Source organism: Pelophylax lessonae (genome assembly GCF_965119305.1).
Source record: "Pelophylax lessonae genome assembly, chromosome: 1".
Classification (NCBI taxonomy): domain Eukaryota; kingdom Metazoa; phylum Chordata; class Amphibia; order Anura; family Ranidae; genus Pelophylax; species Pelophylax lessonae.
The window spans coordinates 510,441,556-510,456,105 of NC_138768.1; the positions used below are offsets into that span (position 1 = coordinate 510,441,556).

The 14,550-nt window shown below is 46.5% G+C and overlaps 1 protein-coding gene across 2 annotated transcripts in view; it reads left to right on the forward strand.

The window, feature by feature from the left end:
- The window catches only part of CRTC1 (CREB regulated transcription coactivator 1), a 310,977-nt gene that overhangs the window by 263,131 nt on the left and 33,296 nt on the right, over positions 1-14,550 (forward strand). For both annotated transcript variants that reach the window (XM_082263685.1, XM_082263686.1), the window contains one exon: positions 12,736-12,819. In XM_082263685.1, coding sequence (XP_082119811.1) covers positions 12,736-12,819 — 84 coding nt within the window. The remainder of the gene's footprint in view (positions 1-12,735; positions 12,820-14,550) is intronic.

Below are 14,550 nucleotides of genomic sequence, written 5' to 3' on the forward strand. Positions count from 1 at the left end.
TCTTGTGGGGTTCCCAGGACAGAGAATGCAGCAGAGACCCCTGGGCTCTCCACAGCTATCCCCACTCTGTAAGGGTCCTGGGATAGTGTGTGTCCTGCCCTGGTTGTCTGGAGGGATGCCAGTGTAGGCTACCCCTAGGTGCATGCCCTGCTGTTTGCAGTGTGGGTATAGTGCAGGGGGTCCCAGTGCAGAGACTGGTGGAGAGTGCACAGCAGAGTCTCCCCTAAACGTGTGTCCTACTTTCAGGGAGGTTCCCTTGCATTTTCCCTTATTCTGGCTGGTCTCCGGTTGACGCCCATTTTTGTGTAGCCGGTGGATGTCACGGGGGCTATTTTTCCTTAGTCTGGCTGGTCTCTGGTAGGGGGCCATGTTTGTGTAGCCGGTTGATGTCACGGGGGCCATATTCCCTTAGTCTGGGAGAAGCTTCAAACAACTGAAGCCTCATGTGGGTGCAGAAGCTCCTCTTCCTCCTTAGTTTCCTCTTCCTGTGCCCCGGACATATGAACAGGGATAGCGACTATGATGATGCTGGGTTTGAATTCTTGCCGCTACTCTAGTCGGTAGGGTGAGCCTTTGGGGGTCCCTGTTATCTCCATCTCTGCTGATAGGTACCCTGAACCTTGAGGGGATCCTTTAGTGGTGCTGAAAGATAGTTTTTGTACTGCAAGTTCTTCCTTTTGTTATGGAGCCTCAGGGTCACATCTCCCCCACTGACCCCCCTCAGGGAGGTGGCAGGTCCCTCCGAACCCAAGCTTCCTATGGTTGCACTGACGGCGGTCTCACAGTCCTTAGTGTCCCAGATGGAAGTGGTGTGTGGGCAAAGGCGCAGGAGGAAGCGCCCCCCGCTTTTCCCTGCTCATGTGTCGTCTCTGATTCTGAGCCCAATGCCGCCGTAAACACGGCCCGTCCAGGGGGATTTAATATCGCACCCCCTGATCCATCCGATAGTGAGGATGCTTCCTCCACGGTCGCAGCAGCGAATGAAAAAGCACTGGTAGACGCACTTATCACTGCAGTGCGTGAAACTTTAAAAACGGAGGATACGGCTGATGTAGCCACGGAGGTGGCTGTGTCGTTTGGTACGCACAAGTCTCATCGTACTCCAAAGGGGTTTCCTTATGTGCCTTATTTTGACAGGTTTTCCTGTAAGGAATGGGAACAACCGAAATTACCCTTTGTGTTCCCACAACATTTTGCTGTACGTTACCCTTTTGAGGAGTCGCTTAAAGTGGGCTAGTCCACCAGTGCTGTACCCTCCTGTTTCTAGGTTGAATAAAGCAACCATGATCCCAGTAGAGGAATCCCCCGTCCTTTAAGGACCCGGCTGACAGGAAACTAAGGCTGTGGCAGGCAGCGTGTTTACTATGGCTGGTTCAGAATTGCAGCCAGGCTTTGTCTCAGACCCTAACTGAATGGGCCAAGCTTTTGCACCAGAGCCTGGGGGGTAAGCAGGTCTCTGCTGCTTATGTTTTAGCGGACCAGATGGTCCATGGACTGCAATTTATTTGTGATGCAGCTTTGGATACAGCTCCTGTGCTGACCAAACTTATTGTTTCAGTGGTCGTGATTAGTGGCGTGCTGTGGCTTAAGAATTGGTCCGCAGACCAAGCCTCTAACAAAGCTCTCATTAATCTGCCCTTTCAAGTCAATCACTTTTTGTGTTTACGGACAGACCAAGAAAAGGGCTGGCTGCTTTTTTGGCTACCATCTCCATATGGATCAGACAGACGGTGACTCAGGCCTATTCCATTAAAGGTCAGGTTCCACCTTTCCCTGTCATGGCGCATTCTACTTGGATTCTGAGTGCGTCTTGGACCTTCCATCATCAGGCTTCATTATAGCAAGTTTGCAAGGCGGGCACTTGGTTGTATAGCGATCCTTCACGAAATTCTAGAAGGTAGATACTTTGGCATCTGCGGATTTTTTTTTTTTTTTCTTTAAACCTTTATATTTCAGACAGGGCTCCTGTAACCCAGTTAAGGCTCCTGTGGTTAAGGGTTCTTATGTTTAGCCTTGGGTTATTTTCCCCACCCCTCATTTTCTTTTTGGCACTGCTTTTGGACTTCCCACTAGTTATGATTAAAGAAGCGCTGTGTCTGTCGATGAATGAAAGGGAAAATTGGATTTTTTTACTTACCATAAAATCTATTTTCTCTTGCGTCCTCCGACAGTCGCCGCCACTTCTTATTCATCACTAATGGGGTTATTGACCTTTGCTCCGCAGGAGTAGCTAGGCAACAAAATAGTTAATATCAAAGCTTTTAGCATATCCCACCCCTAGGGGGTGGTCCCCTCAGTCAATACCTCCCTGCTTCCTGCATTCCCAACTCAGTTTCTAATGCCTAGCTTAGGAGTAGGTTGGCTGTTCCTGTGCTGGGGCTCTGTCTCAGCCTCTATTCTCTTTTTGATTTTATTTTGAGTCTTTTTCTCTATTCTTTTACTTAGCTGTTGATTTTCAGCATTAGTTAGCTTCTTCGGATGAATATGATCGTGCGGAGCTGGGTCTCGGTCTGGCCACCCTGGATCCCAGGGCTCAGGGCCAGGGGCTTCCCAGCCTGCCATCGAGCGTTCAGCTTAGGTTTTACCCTGGCACATTGAACGACCCATCCCTGTTCGCTGCAGGGATGCTATCGGTGAGGTGGCTACCTCACTGGACGCCATTGCGGTTTCGCACCGCAGTTTCCAGTGCGTCATGCTTGCGACACTCCCTGTCTTCAGTGCAGCGGTTTGGTCGCTGGAGCAGGCTCCCCACGCCATCCAGACTGGTAAGTGTAATTCTATGTGGGGACCTGTCTATTTGGGTGTCAGTCTGGGACTGTGTGACCCTGCATGTCTGTGTGGCTGCTGTGCTCCCTGTCAGTTCCTGTGTGGACTTGCTGCCTGTGTGTGGGCTGTGAAGGGGGGGGCTCTCCCGCTCTGCTGGGTGTAAGCATGAAGCATTCAGATTTTGGGCATGCTGTGCGGCGATCGCTGCGGCGACCCGCCATTTATTTGCGGCAGAATCATGGTGGCCGGTCCTGTGTGGGAATGCACGGCGTTTTTGGCGCCAAACGCCGCCATTTTGGCGGCGTTCGATCAGGCCACATGTCGGCGCCATTTTCTGTTTGCCCAAGGAATCCTCAGCCGAGCGGCCATGTTTGTGTAGCCTTGCTTAGGCTTCATAGAGGCGGTCAGTCTTGCATCACTTCCTTTTTCTCTGGGTCAGCGATCGGTGGCAGCAGCCTGTGTGATCTCTCCAGGTTTTTATCTTCCCATTTTTCCTGTATTCCTTGCCCAGTTTCTTGTCCCTGTGGGGGTCGGTGTATTCAGTGGGTGCGGTGGGCTACGCTCGCCGCGATCTTAAAGGGGCAGTACTCCTTTTTTCCTAATACTACTGTGGCATGGACTCTCAGGATTGCAAGTTTCCTCCCACCTTGGTGGGGGGCCAAGGGGCTGCTGCTTCCCCCGAGGGGGCTGATCTGGCCACTATTGTGGCAAACTTAGCTGCTCAGGTGCAGATGCTGGTGGCTGATCGATCCACAAAACGGCCCAGAGTGTCTATTTCCTCTGATTCAGAGGGCGATGGGGCTGCTATGGCTGGAGTGCCCTTCTCAGGGTCTCACTCATCTCTAGACCTTGTGGGGTCTGACGGGGAGAATGAGGTGGAAGGGGTTGATAATTCTCCCCCTGGCTCGTCTGAAGAGCTTGCACTCATGGATGAGTTGGTTGCTTCTATCAAGCAAACGCTGCATTTACAGGATGAACCATGTCCTCCAGTTTTGATGTCCTCTTATGGGACGCAAAGAAAGCGCAAAACATCGCAGGTTTTTCCTTGCTCTACGGAATTTCAGCGCGCTGTTGATGAGCAATGGCGCAATTTAAAGAAGCCTTTTGCTGTGCCGAGTAGGTTCAAACTGCGTTATCCATTTACTCCCGCCACTGATGAGCGTTGGTGTGTGCCGCCTCAAGTAGATCATGCGGTGGCGATTTTGAATAAATCCACTGCGATCCCTGCTGAGGATACCCCGGTGTTCCGGGACCCTACGGACAGGAGATTGGAGTCTCTGGCCCGTCATGCTTATACGGTTGCTGGCTCTATGCTGAAGCTGTTTTTTGCTTCCATTATGGCAGCCCAGGCTATTGCGGATTGGACGCAGGTGCTCAGGCGCACCCTGGTGGCTGACTCTGCCCCGCCGACAACTTTGGCTATGGTGGATCAAATTCATCAGGGTGTCATGTATTTGTGTGATGCGGACTTAATTTGGTCCCTTTGGCTGCGCGTCTTTCAAGTGTGGCGGTATTGAACCGTCGCCTGATATGGCTGAAATGCTGGTCTGTTGACCAATCTTCTCGCAAGACTTTAGCTAATTTGCCCTACGCGGGATCTCGCCTTTTTGGCGAATCTTTGGATACTCTGATAAAGGGTATTTCTGGGGGTAAGAGCACTCTCTTGCCCCAGACTCACAAGAATAAGTTTGTTCGTGGTAAGAAGAATGCCTCGTTTAGACCCTCTCAGGGGTCCTTTCGTGCCTTTCGGTCGCACTATAAGGGCAAGCCCTTCAAGGGCCAAGGCTCCCAGAAGAAGCCGTGAACGGGTAAGCAGAAGTCCGGCCAGTCCGGGTCCGCTGCCCATAACAATACGGCCTGAAGGGACGCCCTCACCCAGTTCTGGGGTGGGGGGACGTTTGCTCGGTTTTCTTCAACCCTGGCTGGACTGCATTCGGGACAGGTGGGTTCAGGAAATCGGTCGATCTGGTTACAAGATCGAGTTTCTCTCTCGGCCGGCGGGCAGATTTTTCCCCTCAAACCTTCAGCTGGCGGTGCGGGACCTGCGGGCCCAGGGAGTGGTTGTTCCGGTGCCTCATCGGGACAGATTTCGGGGGTTCTATTCCAATCTGTTCACTGTGCCCAGAAAGGAGGGCAAGGTACGTCCGATTCTGGACTTGAAAGCTCTGAACCACTTTGTGCGGGTTTGCAAGTTTCGCATGGAATCCCTGCGCTCGGTGGTGGCTGCCCTGGTTCCGGGGGAATTCATGGCCTCCATCGATTTGAAGGATGCGTATCTTCACATTCCAATTTTCGACGGTCACCAGAGGTACCTTCGATTCGCCATTGCGGAGGATCACTACCAATTTGTGGCGTTACCCTTCGGTCTCGCTTCGGCTCCGCGGGTTTTCACCAAGGTGCTTGCGCCGGTCCTGGCTTTACTGAGAGCCCCGGGGCATCTCTGTCTTGGGGTATCTGGACAATATCTTGATTCGGTATGCGACCAGTCAGGGCCTGGTGAACGACCTGTCCATCACGATGCAGACTCTGCAGGAGTTCGGTTGGACGATAAATTTCCCAAAGTCAACGTTGTGTCCGTCAGTTCGTCTTCCCTACCTGGGAATGATACTGGACTCTGTTCAAGCGAAGGTCTTCCTGCCGGAAGACAAGCTCCGGACGCTTCAGGACGAGGTCAGGTCCCTCAGGGACAATCAGTGCTCTTCCCTCCGGACGTGTATGAGGTGTCTGGGATTGATGGTCTCTGCTTTCGAGGCGATTCCCTTCACCCAGTTTCACACACGGGATCTTCAGGCGGAGGTCCTGGCCAAGTGGGACGGGCGTCCGCAATCTCTGGATCTGCGGATTTCGTTGAGCCGCCTCACCCGAAGGGGTCTTTTGTGGTGGCTCCAGTCCCCGGCGGTGTCGGGGGGCAAGTCTTTTCGTCCTTTGTCGTGGACGGTGATCACCACGGATGCCAGCCTGTCAGGCTGGGGTGGTGTTCTGGGCGTTCTGTCCGCCCAGGGAACTTGGTCGGGGGAGGAATCCTCCCTTCCGATCAACATTCTGGAATTGCGAGCAATACATCTCTGCCTTCTGCGTTGGACGGACAGGCTTCAAGGCTGTCCGGTTTGGGTGCAGACGGACAATGCCACAGCGGTGGCCTACATCAACCACCAAGGGGGCACCAGGAGTGCCCGCGCGGCTCGGGAAGTGGCCGACATTCTGTCTTGGGCCGAGACGCACGTCCCGGCGATAACGGCGGTTCACATTCCCGGAGTGGAGAACTGGCAGGCGGATTATCTGAGTCGCCAGACCCTGGACCAGGGAGAATGGTCCCTTCACCTGGATGTCTTTCAGATGCTGTGCGCGAAGTGGGGGTCCCCAGATGTGGACCTGTTTGCGTCTCGTCTAAACAACAAGGTGGAAAGGTTCGTAGCAAGGACGCGCGATCCTCGGGCAGACGCCTCAGACGCGTTAGTGACGTCCTGGAGTCAGTATTGTCTGATGTATGCCTTTCCACCGATTCAGCTGCTGTCCAGGTTCCTTCGCAGGTTGGCCTCGGAACCGCGCACAGTGATTCTGGTGGCACCGGACTGGCCTCGCCGGTCTTGGTTCGCAGACCTCGTGAATCTGGCGGTCGACGCTCCGTGGCGTCTGCCTCTTTGAGAAGATCTCCTGTCTCAAGGACCGATCTTCCATCCTGCTTTACAGTCGCTGGCTTTAACGGCCTGGCTGTTGAAAGCCAGGTCCTGATGGATAGGGGTCTCTCCCCTGAGGTCATTCCCACTTTGATCAAGGCTAGAAAAGCCTCTTCGGGGAAGATTTACTACCGTACTTGGAAGGCGTATTTTGCCTGGTGCGAGTCCAGGGGGTATTCCCCTCGCTCGTACTCGGTATCGAGAGTGTTGGCTTTCCTCCAAACTGGAGTAGACCAGCGTTTGGCGTTGGCCACGATTAAGGGTCAGATTTCTGCGCTGGCCGTTCTTTTTCAACGCCCTGTGGCGTCTAATTCTTTGGTTAGCACCTTTGTTCAAGGGGTGCGTCACTTGGCTCCTCCTCGGAGGAATCCTTTACCTCCATGGGACTTGAACCTTGTTCTGTCCGTATTGCAACATGCTCCCTTTGAGAAGCTCAGGGAGATCTCGTTGTCTCTCTTGTCTAAGAAGGTTGCCTTTTTGGTGGCAAACACTTCGGCTCGCAGGGTATCGGAGCTGGCGGCCTTGTCCTGCAGCTCTCCCTACTTGGTGATTCACCTGGATAAGGTGGTCTTACGACCTAACCCTTCTTTTCTTCCGAAGAGGATCTCGGAATTTCACCTCAATAAGGACATTGTCTTGCCTTCGCTTTGCGCGAAACCTAAGCATCCAAGGGAGGTGGCTTTGCATTCCTTGGATGTTGTTAGGGCGATCAGGGTTTGCCTATCATCGACAAAATCCTTTCGCAAGTCGGATTCTTTTTGTTCTTCCAGAGGGTCCTCGGAAGGGCATGGCAGCGTCGGCTGCGACCATCGCCAAATGGATCAGACAGACCATTGTGCAAGCCTGTGCTTTGAAGGGGAAGGTTCCCCCTTTCCCTGTGAAGGCGCACTCTACCAGGTCTCTGAGTACGTCTTGGGCCTATCGTCATCAGGCTTCTGTGGCCCAGGTGTGTAAGGCGGCGACTTGGTCGTCAGTTCACACCTTCTCAAAATTCTACAAGGTGGATGTTCAGGCATCGGCGGATGCTTCCTTTGGCCGCAAGGTTCTTAGTGCGGCAGTGCCTTAGGGCCCCTTGTTTTGGGTCCTTGGCTGTTGGGATGTTTTTATCCCTAGGTTACTTGTTTTCCTGGGTTGTTGCTCCTGTTGAGCACGTTTTTTCCTGTTGCCCAGTTGGTTCTCTTACTTTGGTAAGGTTCCTTTCTCTGATGTGGGTACTGCGTTGCTTTAGGCGCGGCTGCTTTTTTTCCCACCCCTCATGTCTACACTGCTATGGGACGTCCCCATTAGTGATGAATATGAAGTGGCGGCGACTGTCGGAGGACGTAAGAGAAAACTGAATTTTTGTAAGATCTTACCTGTAAAATTCCTTTCTCTGAGTCCTCCGACAGTCGCCGCCCCTCTTTTGGGGTTTGGTTATGTACTCTACTGCTATGCTACTGAAACTGAGTTGGGAATGCAGGAAGCAGGGAGGTATTGACTGAGGGGACCACCCCCTAGGGGTGGGATATGCTAAAAGCTTTGATATTAACTATTTTGTTGCCTAGCTACTCCTGCGGAGCAAAGGTCAATAACCCCATTAGTGATGAATATGAAGTGGCGGCGACTGTCGGAGGACTCAGAGAGAGGAATTTTACAGGTAAGATCTTACAAAAATTCAGTTTCTCTGAGTTTGGCAGACACAGCACCCACCCCTCTATGGAGTTCTAATACTGCTTGCTACTAAACTGATTACCTAGAGCAGAGAGGGGGGTTATATACCAGCTGAGGATGGGCCCATGGGCATAGCCAGTGTTTTTTTGTTCTGCCTAGTCCTACTCCTGGAGGAGGAAATATAACCCACTAGTTATGATTTATGGAGTGCTGTGTCTGTCAAACTCAGAGAAATGGATTTTACGGTAAGTACCAAAATCCCATTTTTGGAGGGCAGATTTATATTGGCTGAAGTCTTGCTGGGACTTAGTCTTACGCCATAGATGCTCAAAAGCATGGCTACATTTTTTATGCTTCTGGTATTGTCTTTTTGCCAAGGCTGTAGTGGTCGGGCCTGATTCTCTGTGAAATGAGAGGGGCCAATGTGTCCAGAGTGGATGACAGTGAACTTTTGTGGACAGAAGTGACCAGGTTGGTGCAGGACAGGGCTAATATTTTGTCATAGAGACAATCAGTCAGAACAAAAAAAGAGAAGGGTTAAGATGGCGAAGACGTCTAAGGGTAACTGTTAGGTATTCGGAAGGCAAGGCGGCGGAACACAGAGAGGTGGTAATCGGTGAGAGTAAAATGAACGTTGGAGAGGTTGAAAGGAGTGCATAGGTAGGAAGACACCAGGTCAAGGCAGTTGCCACCAGAATGAGTAGAAGCAGGTGTCCATTGTTTTAGGTCAAAAGGCTCAGAAGTTTAGAAGTAGCAGGAGTGTTAAAATTAAATGGGGTGTTAAAGGCACCAAGAATGATTGTGTGGATTTCAGAAGAGCGAAAGTAGGGTAGCTAGGCAGAGAAGTCATCAAGGAAGCTTGATACCAGACCAGGGGGGCCAATAAATCACAGGAACTCTCAAAGACTCTGGAGACATGGGTAAAACATCTTTGAAAAAATGGTCTACTTGACAATAGACTAGGAGTTAATGAAGATTTCAGTTATAGCTACCTAATCTACAAATTTCTTCTAAAATTTGATGGGGGCAACATCTGGTTTCTTAAGTCCGCCTATATAGTGGTAACATTTTGCCATTATCTATCCAAAAAGATGTATGAGAGTGATCGTTGTCCATTGTAAGACCACAGTTTTTGGCATAAAGAGCTCTTTTCAATATCCCCCAGAAGTCCCAACAAGCATCTTTTGGGATTGAGTTTGTTCAGTTTACCAGAATTGCTTAATTTTTCTATAATTCCATGTCATGTGTAACAAATCATTGCTCTGCTCCTTTACATTTTTGACAAATAGACATGTTAATTTTATCCACTTTGAATCTTAGCGGCGTGAAATGCGCTCTGATCTGTTGGAAAAAGTCTGCTTTAGATCAACAATAAAGGAAAAAGTAGGAGTTGGAAAATGTCTTCCTTGTTTATCAAGATCGGCAGTGTCTATATCCAACTGGTATCTAATCCTTTGAAGTCTAGGATCTTGCATCTGTATTAATGTATAGTAATAACTGGAGAATACATGTGTATGATTAGGCAAAAGTGGCATGGTTTTTAGTAATGAGGTCCTGATGCCACTTTATAATTGCACGCGCAATGAAGTAAAGCGAACACCTAATGCTTGAAAAAATAAAATACAAAAAATATGCAAAAAACAGCCTTTGTTACATGATAGCACCGCTACAAAAAGCTCAAAATGTATAAATGTACACAATATCCGTTTAGAACCAGCAACTACTAATAGCTTAGCCAAATGAAGTCCACTATTAAAAGCCAACACTGTGCTTTGCCGTTGATGGTCAGATTGGGACATTCAGACACTAATATAACAAAGAAACACAGTGCACTGGCATAGTATAGAACATTTTAATACTGGCTTAAAAACAAAGGCATGCACTCTAAAGTTTAAAGTGATTGTAAAGGCAGAAGGTTTTTTTTATTGTAATGCATTCTGTGCATTGAGATAAAAAAAAAAAAAAAACTGTGTGCAGCAGCCCCTCTAATACTTATGAGCCCCATCTCTATCCAGCGATGTTGCAGGAGTGTCTCAGCTCCCCGGGACTCCAGTCCTCATTGGCTGAGACAGCGGTGCCATTGGCTCCTGCTGCTGTCAGTCAGCCAATGAGACGAGAAAGGATGGACACAGGGAGCTGTGGCTCAGCTGTCCCCATAGCAAGCTGCTTGCTGTGGGGGCACTCAACAGGAGGGAGGGGCCAGGAGCACCGAAGGAGGATCCGGGCTGCTCTGTGCAAATCCAACTGCACAGAGCAGGTAAATGTAACATGTTTGTTATTTTTAACTAAAAAAGTGAGACTTTATAAACACTTTAACCAGCACTGTTCACTTGCCACAGTCATTACTTCAACCCTATTTAATCCAGGTATGTATTCGTCAGAAAAATTTACTTTTTTTTAATTTAAGTACTACTTAAATCTTTGTTTGTACTATTCTCCTGTAATGCAGTGCATATCTGTTTTCTAGCTAGGAGAGAAAGGGTCAATGTTGTAAGCCAGTTGGGCTTTACTGCATTGCACAGTGCACCTAACAAATGGAGTGCACAGAGATGACTTCAGTAGTTGGGTAATGCTTCTTCACTATCCAATCAGTTTTGGCCAAGGTGTGCTGCTTTGACTGCAGTGGAGAGAAGTGGATGGCCATGAGTTGAATATGGTGGCTGTATTGGCAAAACCTAAATAGGATATCTTCTGGCAGTCGTGTTTTTAGGCTTTAGTATTTTATACATAAACACATTATAGGCATCCTAAAGGGGAGGAATGAGCCAATACACAGGGGACTGAAGTTTCTCTTTAATTCCTGCAAAGGACTGTAAAGGTCAAAAGGTTCAAGAAAATTTGTGATGAGAGAATTTGAGGATGCCATGAAAACCTAATCTTGAAAAAAAAAAAAAAGCATAGTTCCTGACCACATTAGTGCAGATGCCTTTTTTTAGTCACTGATGGTCAGAAAATATTCAAGTTAAGATAGAAAAACATCACCATTTGCATACTTAACCCAGGGACCTAAAAGCTACAGAACATTGGCGGTCATGATTTCAGGAGCGATGTTCAGCTGTCAAACCGATGTTTTGGAGCAGTGTATACTCCTTGTTAAGGCAGCTAAACTTTTACCCCTGACCATTACTTTGGCATTGCAGTTTGAGAGGTGCTTGTCAATACAGCCTAAGTCCGCAAATGGCATTTTTCAGGAGAAATCAATAATGGCAGCCTATATGTCTCTCTTGGCATGTTTCCTTTAAGAGGTTGGAAACCTTGTTTTGTCTAAATGTAGCATACTATGTAGTGACTTGTTTTTATGTTTTGTTCTTGTTTCATTATGTGCTCTACATGGTGCATTGTTTTTATGTTATTAAATGACTTTACTGTGTTAAAACTACTCCATGTATGATGTGTACAAACACACATATATAAATTTTTTATTTTTCTTATGACTGTGCATTGTGTAATAAGCTAACTCTCCTTAATGACAGCACTGTTTGCCATTTGTGTTTCATCCTATATGATACTAGCACTTTTTTGCTGTGTTTATGCAACGTCCTTTATATTGAAATTGGTGTATAGCTAATGATCTTAAAGTGCTTCTGTCTGATAAACTTAGTGAGCAAAAAAGGTTTGTGAAAGCAGGCACCAGCTGTGCATGTTCATCCACTAGCTTTACACACCTCCATGTTGCTCCCCTCAAGCCCCATGAGCTTAGATTCTGACCACCCGCCCCACCTCTACTGCCCTAATGACCTAATGTAATCTCATTGACTTGAGCTGTTGTAGCCTTGTCTAGGCTTCAACTTTCTTAAAAGTCAAAATTTGCTTTGAAATTTACAGTCTACCAGGGACAGTGTGAGGTAACTTCAGGCCAAAAGAGGTACACGCATCAAACTGCTGAGGTCGTGTTTTCACAGAAAAGCCTTTTTTGACAGATCTGCATCTAATAAAGAAATGTGTGTGTGTATATATATTCTCAACAGTGGTAATATCCATACATTTGCCATATTGGTACATTTTCTCGTTGAGGTTCATTTGTAAAAAACAAAAAAGCCGATATATAAGCTTGCCTAACCAGTGGTTTCACATGATCGATGCTTTTGTGTTTTTTTTTTCTTTGTTTTTTGTTTTGTTTTTTTACTTTAGTATCTTTTGGTTCTTGTAATGCAGTTCATGTTTAAATACAAAACATGTGTTGCAATGCTTTATGAAATATTAACCATTCTTAAATGTTTCACGTAATTGGTAAACAGGGGAACTTCTGCACAAATACAGCAGCAGCCACAAAAGGGTTACAGCACAGGAGTGTGCCTGGAGTGTCCCCCCCCCCCCCCCCTTTTTACTACAGCTTCTCTCTTTACAGCTTTTATCCAGTAACTCTTCTTGTTTTTACACCTATTACTGTGGCAGCAGTGTCGGGTTGGTGAATAGAGGTTTAGGTATGGAAGGCTCAGCTAACCTTTAGCATCTTAATAGTTCTTTCAGGTAGATAGCTGAGGTTTTCATTCCAAGAGCAGTCACTTGAACTCTCTGCAGTGCTGTTACTTTACCTTTGATCGAAGTGTAGTTCTTACGTAATCCATTTCTTCACAGAATGTCTAGAGTTTGAATCCTAATTTACCCAGGAAATATTGCTAACACTATTATTTACTTTTAGCATTCAATCTTGCACAGCGTGTTTGGGGATGCATATTATGACCAACAGATGACTGCACGGCAGGCCAATGCATTATCTCACCAGGTACGTTACTAAATGTTACAGGTTGCTATCAACGTAAGAGTTAACATAAACGTGTACAAGCAAGGCATAAAAACTTACATTTCAGCAGTGGGTTTGTTTTCACCATCATTTCAGCAACATAAATGCAAAATACTAAGCTGTTTCTTCGATGTAAGTTGGGTTTTATTTTCCTTTGTTGTGTTCCACTAAAAAGTATTTATTTATTTTGGTTTTACAGGAAAGGGAAGTGCAACTTCAGGTGAGAAGTTCAAATACTTTCATTTCAATTTTAAATAATTTGTAGTTCTCTGTTGCCTGTTTTACTCAGACCTAGCAGGACCTTCAAACCTTGTGGTGGTGAGGATTAGGGTCACATTTCTTTAGCTGTTGTGTATATCACCTAAGTGCATTGTCTAATTTATGGGGTAATCCGTGCTCTTTGTACTTTTTGCTTCTCCAACGCACCTGTTTTTTTCTCTTTAGCCTTATATATATATATATATATATATATATATATATATATATATATATATATATATATATATATATATATATATATATATATATATATATGAAGCTCTTTTGTGTATCTACAATAATAAATCACCCACTCACTTAGCCATCCTGGAATATTTAAATATTAGCTAGCTGTGGAATATTTTTTTGCAAACACTGACACATTGATGACTGAAAGCAATATTGGAGAGGCAAATTTTGCATATTAATCCTTGTAAGTGATACAAGGATTAAGGCCAGATTCCTGGCCTTAATCCTTGTATCATTCTGCTGCACCTGCATGTCCCATGTTGAGGGAACCCTACTCTTCTGACTGTCAGTCCTGGCTTTGACAGAGCTCATGTCCCCACTAATAACTGGGGACTGATCAGATTAGCTTCTGATCATGTGAGCACTGTTATCTATGGTATAATGATCACATAAAGGTTGGTGGCTTCATTCACCAAAAAAGTTGTGCCTTTCTTTTAAACTGTAGTTTTCAGATATGATTACACTATTGCTTTTTCTCTATCACCCATTGAAATACATAGCTCCATGGTATTATGCAGAAATGGGTTTTACTGCAGCCTACATAAGAAATTCAAACTAGGCATATTAAAACCGAAGACCTGCCCCCTTAAGGTTATATCCCACCTCAGGCCTACTAGGTTACACTTTGTGTCCACATGTCTTCTACCTCTCTACTAGATTTTTAGCTTGAAGATTTTCCCCCATCTACAGCTATTGTTCGATTCATGCCAGAGATTAAAAATCCTTGAAGTCTCCCAAGTTAGCCAATGAGCACAGCAATTTCAGTTTGTACACTAGTGTTTTCTTTGAGACAGTAATTCCATCAGCAGTGACATTCTTTCTGGGTTCCAGTACCACAGATATCTACTATTTATGTCACGGCGCTTACAGTATCTGGGGAAAGCATAGTGTCAGGACCAATCCTGTGGCAAATCATCTGATCCCTTTTGTAAAGCCTTCATTTTGTGAGCATGTGCTGCATACTTTGTGTTTTTATTTGTGGTTTGTGTGTGTGTATGTGTGTGTGTGTGTGTATATATATATATATATATATATATATATATATATATATATATATATAATATATATTTTTTTGTTTTTACAAATCTAATTCTGAAAAGCATGTTGGCATTTATTTCTGAGCCTGCATTTTTTTTCCCCTCGGCTGCTCATGCCTATCTTTCTCACAAAGGAAGATTTTACTTTTTTATGCATGATTTTGTTTGT